We start from the raw sequence: 12027 nt of genomic DNA on the forward strand, positions 1-12027 counted from the left end.
GGTTACAAAGTCGTCGATACAAACAAAAATTCTTACAATCAGATGCTATCTATGACTTCAATCTCCCGCTAACCCATGCACAAATACAGTTAAAAAGCAGATCTGTTCCGAGCAGACTAGATCTAAGACATGGGTAGCCAAATTTCCTAACAAAATTTATTTAAATTTGCCATGAGAGATAACCCCTTACACTTAATTATTCCTCTTTACTCATGAGGGCATATATAGAAAGAATAAACCTCTTATTCAAAACAAAAAACACAAACAACCACCAAGCAGCAGCACCGGCCAGGGAGGAGATGAACGGTACAACACAGTATAAGGTGGACGGATGCATAGTGCAGAGGCCGAAGTAGCTGATCCGGTCGAAGAACACCTACAAACATGAAAAAAAAAAAAAAAAAACCCCAAAGGGTAGGAGTGTGGAGTAGAAGGGGAGAGGTGGAGGGAGCATTATGAGGAGAAAAAGCAAAATGTTATTAAAGATCAAGTGTTATCAAAATTTGTCCAAAAAAAAAAAATTTGAAAGTAATTTTCTTTTTAAGTCCTCATAGAGCATGTATCATATCATTGCAGAAAAATGTGAAATGCTTACAATTTAATCTTTTAATGGTAAATTTTCTTTTTAAAAAAGTTTTAATTTATACGAGTCTTGCGTGTCTCTCATGGATTAAGTGGGTTGATCCAAAATTGATCGCTTATTAATCGTGTCTAATCAAGTTAACCCAATTTGATCCGAATCCTATTTGATTAAACTTAACCTGCTAATTTTATGTCGAATTCACAGCTTGTGCCTAAAATTAATAAATTATCACTATCCCAATTATAGATTAGCGTGATTACTGAATTATTGAGTCATGGATATCACATAGATTCATCCTAGACAAGTTAAAAGCTCAAGTTAAGCGCAATTGCATTGATCAGAAAGAAACATCAATGGTGCTAAAGATGATGAAGAAGAAAAGGATAGCAAAAGAATTTCATCTCCAGAAACTAATCCACTACTTCAAAAGGTGAGGTCAGTAAAACAGAGGACTAGATTAGTGAATTAATATGTACAAACCAAATGCCTAACGTAGAGCCAAACATAACTTATTTTTGTTCCAATGGCTATTGACAACTCATATACCATGATTTCCCTCAATGAAGAGTCAAGATAATTAAAATGCATGATCCAGCAAAACAAGAAATATCAAGTTCTAATAACAGGACCCCTGTACAGCCCTCTCCGAATCACAAAGTTGTCAGGAGGTTGAAATTCTTCTAACCAAGTCACTTCAGAGCCTGTAACTCCATCCAACTGACAATCACCTATATTGCAATAAAAACACAAGACTTTACTACTAAAGTTAACTAGAGATTTCAAATTTTGGAGAGCCATTCAAGCTAAAAATGCCACAGATGATAATAATTGATAATGCTAAACTATATACCATGTAGATCCTTTCTTGGAGACTTTCGGAAATAAGTGCAGTGCCGTCCATCTTTGGAAGAGTAAGGTGGAGCTAGGATATCAAATATAGCACAGGGAGTTGATGCTCGGAAACTATGGATATTGCCTCCACTTGTGGGATAAAGAATTGTTGTTGGAGATGGTGCCGTCACCTCAACATCCCTAACCAGCTTTGCAGGTCTTGCTGAAAAAGAAGCAATTACAACTTGTAGTATAAAGCCAAAATTGCAGATTAAACAAAAGAATAAAAGATACGAAAGTGGACCGTGGGGCCAGGGGAGAAGACATTAGATAAGTTCAATAAAAAAAATCAGATATCCTTTTCAAGAACAAACATGCCAACATCGAGTAAAAAACTGACACTGTGGACTGATGCTGTGGCATAATTTGAGATATTTCCCATTGTTTTTGCACATGGAAAAACAAACGAATATGATAAGCTACATATATTATTTTTCCTTCTTCTCTAACAGGGCCATGCAAGTTATCAAGAACCGAGTAAGAAAGAGAACTAAAATCATGTGCGCAACGCCTCAACCTATCCTTAAAGTCTTCAGCTCACACTATGTGATCTTTTCCTCTCAACAACTTTGTTCATGTGCCAGTGCCAGTGCGACATGCATGCATCTTTCAAAGGATTGCATTAGGTTCTTTTCCATACATTCACAATGTGCCGCTGAGCCAGCTTAATCCCCATTTTAACCACACATTCTACACAACATTATTGACTTCCCAATTTACATATGATCAGGCATGGCTGATCTCATTATCTTCTTACCAAGTATGATTTATGCATCCAATTTTCATTATAAAGTCACCTCCTAGGATCCTCCATAGAAGGATTTGGCTTATATGCTGTTATTAAAATAACAGCATGTATGCTGTAGTTGAATTAACGGTCACGATTTAATTTTTCAAAATCTCTTTTTCATTTTCTCTCTTATTAAATGCTTATAAATGTAAGTTAACTTTAAAATTCAATCTTGACCGTTGATTCAACTACAGCATACATGTTGTTATTAAAATAACAGCATGTAAGCCGGATCCTCACAACCAGACTGATCTTATAAACAGCCAATCATCATTGCCATGCCCACTATTCAAGATAAAAGGAAAGGTAAGGCAGTAATAGGATGGGCCAAAGTAAAAGTATAACTACGAAGTACAGCAAACCCTGGGGTTCCAATCATTGACTAAACTTGGGGCAATACTGCAGTTTCAGTGGAATCAGTGTCAAAATAGATTTTTTCCAAGGTGATTCAAGACCCCAAGAACAAAAGAAGAATAATCTGGAAACTGTATCTGAATGAAAAGTGCTGGAATCTTTTTGCACCAGGGTCTTGTGGTTAAGTTTCAAGGAAAAAAGCCTCAACTTCAAATGGACCTACAATTTTTTTTTTTTTGATAAGTAAAAAAATAAAATGGACGTACAATTTAGATGTAGTAGAATCCATCTGTTCCGGAAGCTAGGTTTGTAAAACAAACTTTCTTGACAGGATATTTGAGATGGTCGAAAGCCCTATCATACAGATAAAGTAAGGCAATTCTAGAAAGATGCTAATTGACATTACATTGGTTCGGTGGATATAGGAGAGAGAGGAAAAATGACAAGGAGAAAAGGTGGAACAAAGATTTTTTCCCTTTTTTGCTTGTAGGGAGGAAAGGGAAAGAGAGATGATGTGTGCGGATGCAATTTACATTCAGGCTAAAACTTTTTTGTCTAACCAAATTGGGTCAAAAGGGAGGGAAAGAGAGCAGCGTGTACTTGGGAATTACTTCCATGCTCCTCATACTTTTATTCCAACATATTTCTTTTAAGGGAATATAACTCAAAAAAAGATATAAGATATGCTTTCCCTTTCCTTCTGTCAACAAACAAGACTAGAGAAAAGCAAATTCTTCTCCTTTCTCCTCTATGTCCGAACACAAAAGGGAGGCATTTTCCCTTCTCCTTTCCTTCCCTCTTCCTTCATTTGCTCTTTCCCTTCCAATCCCTTTCCCCAAATGCAGCCAAACAGAGTGTGAAAGTCAGCTCAGAAAAAAGGATCCATCCATTGCAAACTGCTCTTTGAAGCCATTTATTAACAATCTTGCCATCTATCACCCACCGGGAGATCCTTATAGACATGCCAAAGTCATTCTTTTGACAATTGGTAAGACTTGAAACAGACTTGTCTCTATCAATGAAAACTCGGACTCAACCCAACGAAGAAATAAGTGAAAAAAAAGTCCACATACCCCCCTCAAACTACCACCCAATTGATTATGTCCCCCAAACGATCAAACAATTGTCAATGTCCTCCAAATGACAAAAATACCCATAATAAAAATAAAAATGAAAAAAATTCTAAAGAAACTAAAACTATTTATTAAAAAAAAAAAAAAAATAGAAAGAAAAGAAAACGAGAAACCCAGCAGGTTGACTGAACCTTTTCAAGATATATGCTCACAGAAACTTCCTGATGAAGACGGGTGAAGATATTTGCTGAATTAGGTTCAGAATGGCAAGAAAAGTTGATAATTCCACATTGGCAGCCTCTCAAAAAAAGTCATGGAAAATGGTGAACCACAAGTATGTTCATATACTTTTGACGCTTTTGTGACCTTAAATTTTACTTATGACTTGAGAATACCTGAAAATGGTGATATGCAGGAACAAATAGATGAGGACGATGAAGACTTGCAAGAGCTGAAAACTAAATGGGGTGAGGATTTATAGAAGGCTGTTACCAAAGCATTTCTGGAAATAATCGAAGTCAATCCTAGTGGGAGCTATGCAGTTCCATAAATTTGGAACTTAATGGAGGATGGGAGAGCCAGTAGGACAGAAATCATTCCATACATAATCAAGCAATTGCGGGCTCATATGCATAAAAGAAAATGTTGCTAATGTTGGCACCAAGTGGTGGCCGAGCCACCCCCATTTAGCCAAGGGGGTGCCTCTCTACAGTTGTTTATCAAACAACCAAGGCAAGCTCAAAGCCCCTCTTGAGGCTAAACCTATTATAAACAAGCCAAACTCTAACATTAGCATATGTTCATGAGAAGGCTTTGTACAAAGGGCACTTCTATACATTTTTTTAAACTAATTGAAATATCAATAAAAGAGTAAGGATCCCCTATGTACACAGGGAGTATACAAGAAAAGCCACCTAGGTAGTAGGGGCAAAAGAACAAGAAAATCATGTTATATACAATCTCAACATAACGTTGAAATTGGCTTGTCTAAGCTTCTGAATATTGTTGGGACACAATACCGCTCCCTACGACTGCTCTAAAAACAAGCCTGTTGTGCGCAATGTCGAGGTCCATAAAAGACTTAGTTTGCCTCTCTTAACACCAATTGGTTTTAGGTGGAATGGCAACTCACGGTCCAAAAAGTGGTATCATAGCTAGGGTCATGGGATCGAGTCGTAGGAGCCTCACATAGAGGAAGGGATTGTTGGGATGCAACAATGTTGCTTTACTCAAGTGAATGGTTCTTAAAACATGCCTTGTGAGGTGCAATTTTGAATGCCATAAAAGGCTTTAGCTTTCCTCATTACCAATTGGTTTTAAGATGAGATGGTCAAAGGCCCCATCCAATAAATATGGTTAACAAGATATCCCCATGTTTATGGTTCTAGCTGAATTACTTGGTACTACAGATAATCTAGTTCTGCCGCTAAATTATCTATTTATCTATATTCTGATTCTCTTACTTTATAGGTGCCTAAATGTATAATGGCTATGCTTGTTAATGTGTTTTGTTTTTGGTCTGAAAAAGTGTTTTGATGTGTCATAAAGATAAAAACAGTTCCGAGTGTTTTGTGTTTTGGATCGTTTATTAATGTTTGTATTTTGAAAAGAGAAAACATAAGGAAGAAGGAAAAAGCTTTAACAAACAAAGCCAATATTTTAGATACATAAATTGTTATTTACATTGTATTTGATCAAAATTGTGAAGAACAGCTTCACTACGACTTAGGTTGCAAAGAATGAGGACCAAGGACATATTTGGGTATAGGTCTGAAGTTTCAGCCAAGTTGTTTCATCAAGTAATAGAACGAATAGATTTAATCACACAAGCTTGTGAATAAGTTTGAGCTTACATAAGAAATCCAACAAAGCAAACTTGAAAAGGTAGTCTAGCTTGATGACAAGTTTGAGCCAATCTCATGGATACAAAAATAAACAAACAAATCTTGAACATCCAATACTCTCCAGCATTGTTAAAAGTTCCAGGTACACTCAAGTGCACAAGCTTCATGGAGCCCAGGAGTGAAGCGCAAAGCACAAGTGCACGCCTAATTGAAATAAAGCACACATTTCTAAAACAGATATCAAGTCATTTTTGCTCTTAGGGTCTGCTAGATAGACAAAATACCATGTTTTTTTTAATCCTTAGTTACCATAATGCCATATGACTAAATTTTAGGATAATGTTTAAAGAAAACGAATCACTGCACTGTTTTTGGATGAGACTGAGCAAACAAAATCAATGCTTTGTTTTAAATGCATGTTATTTTTCGTTCATTTGGCATATACTTTTATTTTCATATACATTTCTTATTAAGCGCCATGTTGTTTTAGTCTATTTTTTATATGTTTTTGCCCTACAAAATATCCCATCAATAGAATTTTTGCACAAAAAGGGGGAAGGGAGGAAGATGAATCAACCTACAACATTTAGTGTCATCTTCTTCAGAATTCTATTTATGAGGGAAAACATTAATTAGTGTAGTGTAGTAGATGTAAGAACAAAGCTGGTAACTAATTAACACTAAATTTTAATTTTAATTTCTATTTTTAAAATTAAACTAAAACGCTTTTTAATGCCAGATGCTTCAGAAAAAAGGGCGCAATTTTGCACTTTATGTGTGCTTAATAATTACACGCTCTTTGCTTTTGGGGTAGAAGCACCTTTTTGTTGTTTTGCACTTTAAGTGTGCCAGGCACAATTTAATAACACTTCTTGAATTGGATCAATGTGCAACTTTAATTACTGGTAACCTGAGGTTCCACAGGTTCAAGTGGACCCCTGTCCAATTGTGTGACTTAAGAATCGGGCACATCCTCATGATTTGAGTAATGCTAGAAACTATATTTTTATTAGACAAGTATCCCACAATGCCGGCGTGGCAGTCCCAACCAACCTTGGATCAATCATTCTTCGAATCTGTTTTAATGCCAAGCTGTATTCAGGTCATCCTCCTTCCCCCACCACCTTCCGACTCGCGGGAGTATACAATGACAACTTCCTAACAAAAAATTTAAGGATTGGTTGGGACTGTCACATCAATATTGTGGGATAGTTGTAGGATAAAAATACGGTATACAACATTACTCTTATGATTTTAGGTCCCCAATACACATGGACCCCTCATATGCCAGCATAAAGAATCCCTGAATAGGATATACAGCACCATCCCATCCTAGATAGAATGCGTCATTCCTTGATTGCCAAAATTAGCCTTTTTAGTTTCGTGTCCCTTGTCTACTATGTAATGGAGAAATGTGGAAAAGGTTATGAAAAGTACAACCAGAAGGGCTAATTTCTTCTCTTCTAACATCAGTAAGCAAGATCACAATTACAGCAAGTCATGGACTTCTTATGTTCCATTAAATAGACAAAAAGCAATATGCTGTTTGAGAAGAGACTTCCAAATGGTTAATAACACATATCAGAAACATAAAGCAAGTATTCGCTAAAGAAATTGTTCTAAGATGGAAGACATCATACAAAGCAGTGAACAAAAGCAAAGTTCATAGCTTGTGATATAACCCTACCTGTGTTTTTAGTTTGTGGCTTTCATGTCAAAAAAAGGCTAGCCACAAGTCAATATAACTTTTATGATTACCACTCAATAAAAAGAAAGGAGATATGCACCGTTAGTAAACAATATATTAACATCAAGATAAAATTAGCAACATGACTGCCTGCCAGAACCAACTAGTGGGATTGGCCATCCAAAATTATCAAAAAGAGCAACCAATACGAGGTTAGAAAGTGAAACAACTAACATAATCAAGGAGATATGACATGCTATAGAAAACACACCTTGCAAAGGATCAGAAGGCCCAGGTAAATCAAGCCAGTCATATGAGTTAACATGTAGTGTGCCATAAACAAGCTTGCTCAACACGGTCATTCCAGGATGATTATGAAGAGGTATGATAGAGGAAGGTGGCATGCAGAAAATTCCTATCTGCAAAAAACATTAAATAACAGTAACTCAGTAATTCAGTTTTCAACATTCTAAATTCCTAAGCACAACTTTTATGGAAAATATATGATGGGTTCCATTCTACAGAATTATAAACCTAATTGTAACTTCAAAGTCTGAATACTTCGAAACAAATTTGCAATTAACAACTGATGACTTAAAGTGTTATTCTTACAGAGAAGCTGTCACACTCATGTAAATGCAAGTATTTGATTGTTGGCAGTGACTGATGGCTTCCATTACGCTCATTCGCAGTACCTGACCAACTGCGTACCAATTGTGCTTCCTGTTCAAGACCTACGTCAGTAGGCTTGATTTTGTCTGGAATAAGATTATATCTAGGGTTAAAAGTGCAAAGCTAGTACCGAAATGGGGTGATGGCATCATGAAACTTACAATTTATACAAATTCATAAACAAAATAGAAAGATGGATTAAAATCAGGAACATCATAAAAGATGTGATTTAGGATTCCTCATAGGTATACAAAATAAAGCATAGAAGTAGAAACTCCATTCATAAATAAACTGCTACATCACAAGTAAATAAATATGCTACGTACGACCAAGCACCAGTATATACATAGCAGCCACTAATTTATAGAGTAGCAAATTGTTCAGTAAAGAGATGTAGAACTTGCATGCAACAGTTAAACTAATGCTTATATTCAGGAACTTGAGCTAACTCAACAGAGAGATTTAATAAGAAGTCATAAGAACACATCCACAAACATGAAAAGCTGTGTGTTATAAAGCACACACATGCATCCTAAAACATGTTGAAAGTCTCAAATGACAACAGTTCGATATTGTTTGATTGCTACCATGCACCAATTTTGATAGTGTTTAATATACCCAAACAACTTCATCAAAGTAAGAATTTAGCAACTTAGTAGTGGTGCATTCCAACAAGCCAAAGGCCTCACACTTCCGTAACAGCCTCTATAACAACAAAATGGCTATTTCAAACTTCTTTTTAATGTGGGGGGCCATGCAGCCAATGGATGCAGGTCAAACAAAAAATGAAAAGACCACATGGCAAGGATTTGTTGGTTTATTAGGTCTCCATATCAGACATTGACACCATTTCAGCTTTCTAGCAATATAATTATGTTAGAAACTGAAGGAGTAGAGGAGTCCTTGTAGGAGTCGATAAGCTCTGTTTTTTTTGATAAGTTAGGAGTCGATAAGCTCTTATGAGCAGGTTGTTTAGAAGAGTCCCATCTGTGCAGCCCATCTGTGAAGTTGCAGTAGTTGTTTAGAAGAGTCTTATGTCACAACCAATAAGGCAGTCATAACAGCATGATCGACTGGAGCTGCTGAGGATAAGCTGAGGGACTGGGATGAACCTCAACTGCCGTAGTCTCATAAAAGTAAAAGACTTGGTCTTATTTGCTTGGTTATCTACTTTGTTATTAATTATCCTTGGTGGTAGTTATCTGTAGTAGGTGTTATAGTTTAGTTTGTTATCTTCAGCATTGTAACATTATTTTAAGCGTGAGTCATTAAGAAATAAAGAAGAAAAGAGAGAAATTTCACTAAAGCTGCTTGTGGTCTCTCCTAACTAAGAGGAGCCTTCTTGAGTTTGCTTGAATTTGCTGTTTTTTTACTGTCTGAACCTATCTAATTACTAGTTTAGTGGGCAATAGTTACGTTATGTCTTAACTTTAAAATAATTGCCAGAATGATACAGAACATGCAACAAAAAAAAACTTGCATAAATTCAAATACCAAAAATAAAAAATAAAAATATTTTCTTTCAAATAAAATAACATGTGAAAAAGGGCAGTCTTCCTAGCGACTTTTTCTATCCAAGCTCTTTCTTTTCTATTTCTTCTTTTTTTTTTTTTTTTCTTTTTTTCTTTTTTTTTTCTTATAAGTACTGTATTGAGAAAAGAACATGTATAGCCCCGAAGTATATCAGAAATGTGACCCTCAAACAGAATATTAATCATAGAGATGTGCTTGGTACCATTTTCCTACATATCTCTTGTCCATCTTTTTTTTTAAAATCTATTATTGAATCTATAGGACCCACATGTGGATCCCATAAATTCAATGGTAGATTTGGCAATTTCTTGTACGGAGATAGACTAGAAATGTGCAAAACATGAAAACCAAACATTTCTCTTAATCATATGATAAAAAGAATGCATTCATCACATGATTTCAGAACCTAAAGATACAACAAATGTGAAAACATAAAAGGGCTTGGAGCACATATGAAAGCCCCAATATAAAGGAACCTAAATGTTAATAATCATTGGAAACACCTTTCCACAAAGTGTCTAAGGATGTTCTCATAATATAGCATACCAAATCAAGAACTGTTTTGATGATTTGGGACTTCTCAGAGGGATCTCCCATTAATTTTTAATTCTAGATTCTGGGAAGCAGGTTCTTCCAACTATGACAAGAATTGTTAAAGTTTACAACATCAATGGCACCAATACAGGTCAGTCACGCCACAGATATGTGTGCCTCTGTGCGTCTGCCAACGCTAGGATTGACCAAGAACATAAGAATTGAGCAATCTTGGCCAGCCAATTATTTGCTTTAGAAGTACATAGTATTAGCTAATCAAGGATTTTTCCAGGAAATCACTATTTTGAATAATGTTTTGTTCTTTCATGCTGAGGAATTCATAACAAAAGTGAACACTTCTTTTCAAACAGCATCTACATCCATTTTTCAAATACTCCAACTAAATAACAAGATAAATCCGAAATGAGACAATGAAGCTATAGAATGCAAGTGCAGCATATAGAAGCTCGAAAGTATACAAGAGGCAACAAAAGGATCCTTTGCTTAATACCTAGCATGGCACGAACTTTCTCAAGAGCTTCTTCTGAGGCCGGTCCATTCGGGGAAAATGATGCTTTGCAAGTATTATAAAGTCTCTGTATGAAATATGGCATCTTGTAAAGGCGGTACCAACTTACCTGCACAAAATTATCAGTAAGCTGATAACGCCTTTGCAAGAAAGTTGCTGTCGATTGCAACGACAGCCAACAATACGACCGGGCAACAATCGAATCTTACTCTGTGTATCAAACAAACAATAATAGATCTGCATTGCAATCATATCATCCTTCTCTGCCAGTCAAATTCACGAGCACCTATTGAAACAAAAATTAAAACCCAATCCAAAGTAAGCAAAAGGATCCGCATTAAGATCAAATTCCTAGAATTTACAGAACCCTATTACCATGCAGTTTTGACTAAAGGCTGAAACATACAAATATAACAACAAGATTTCTCTAGCATACAACAATAAAAGTTCTCTTGCATATAGCAAGATGAGTTCTTCGACAAAATTTATTGTTGGTTGCTCAAAATACGAACTCGTTAGGAGTGTTACAGAATTTTCCATTATAACCAAATGAAACCCATCAATTCCTAGCCAAAGCAATAAACTAACCAACCAACCAACCTACAAGACCTATTGCGTTAACTAAAACCCTTTTCATTCCTCGTTTCCATCAATTATCTCAGCAACCCAAAAGAAGGGAAAGAATGAAATATTAATTTATATCGAAAAAGATTCCGATTTCTACGATATTGATACGTTTTAAAAAGAGACACATGAATGGATGAAATTTTACCAATTTGAATAACACAATTAGAAAAGAAGAAAACCCAGATTCGATCAGAACCTGAAAAAGCCATTGGGAGATCCGGCAACTAAAGCAGAGAAAGAGCGAGCGAGAGAGAGAGAGAGAGAGCTGTGGCGAAGGTGAAGAAGTATGAGTGGGAGGGGCTACGAACGGAAAGCGATGGATCGGGGAAGCAGAAGAAGGAGCCGAATGAAGATCTTGCACACGTCATTAGTTTGGCCTGCATTTTCCACGTATTAGCGAAACTACCATTTGTTTACCAAACTAACCACCTATTTGTACTTAATTGTAATTGTCATCACTAATTTTCTAATTATCTAGAAAACTCTGGCACTAACTAGCAATATAATCGTGCTTTGAAGAGACGATTTCAAAATGTTAATTTTAAGACTATAATTTGTAAAATATTTTTTTAAAAAAAAATGTAGCACCTTTTATCACGTTTGCTGCGATAAGTCAACAAAGAGCGAATTGTTTCGGCCAGTAAAGAGTTTTATTGTAAATTTTTTATTTGAATAATAATAAAAAATGATAAATTTTGAATTTATATGTAAAAAAAAAATATTGAGATAGTTACAACCAAACTCCTAAATTTGGTCTTTAAATCATGAAGTTTTAATTGCATCAATATTAATGGTATGGTTTTAAAATTGTTCCAATCTAAATTCTAGGTAAATTTACGAAAAACCCCTCTCTCTTTTTTTTTTAGTTAAAATCCCTCATGTAAATTGAGTATCTCACCAAATAAAACAG

At 35.6% G+C, this 12027-nt stretch overlaps 1 protein-coding gene across 1 annotated transcript; it reads right to left on the reverse strand.

The window, feature by feature from the left end:
• Positions 1-1017: 1017 nt before the first annotated feature.
• LOC132180866 (plant cysteine oxidase 4) lies at positions 1018-11458 on the reverse strand. The gene is made up of 7 exons (XM_059593844.1): positions 11314-11458; positions 10700-10776; positions 10473-10599; positions 7835-7980; positions 7494-7641; positions 1434-1637; positions 1018-1311 (listed from the first exon to the last, which is right to left on the reverse strand). The coding sequence occupies exons 3-7, from the start codon at positions 10573-10575 to the stop codon at positions 1193-1195; spliced, it is 720 nt and encodes a 239-aa protein (XP_059449827.1). The 5' UTR covers positions 10576-10599; positions 10700-10776; positions 11314-11458; the 3' UTR covers positions 1018-1192.
• Positions 11459-12027: the final 569 nt, after the last annotated feature.

Source organism: Corylus avellana, chromosome ca5 (genome assembly GCF_901000735.1).
Source record: "Corylus avellana chromosome ca5, CavTom2PMs-1.0".
NCBI classification, from domain to species: Eukaryota; Viridiplantae; Streptophyta; class Magnoliopsida; order Fagales; family Betulaceae; genus Corylus; species Corylus avellana.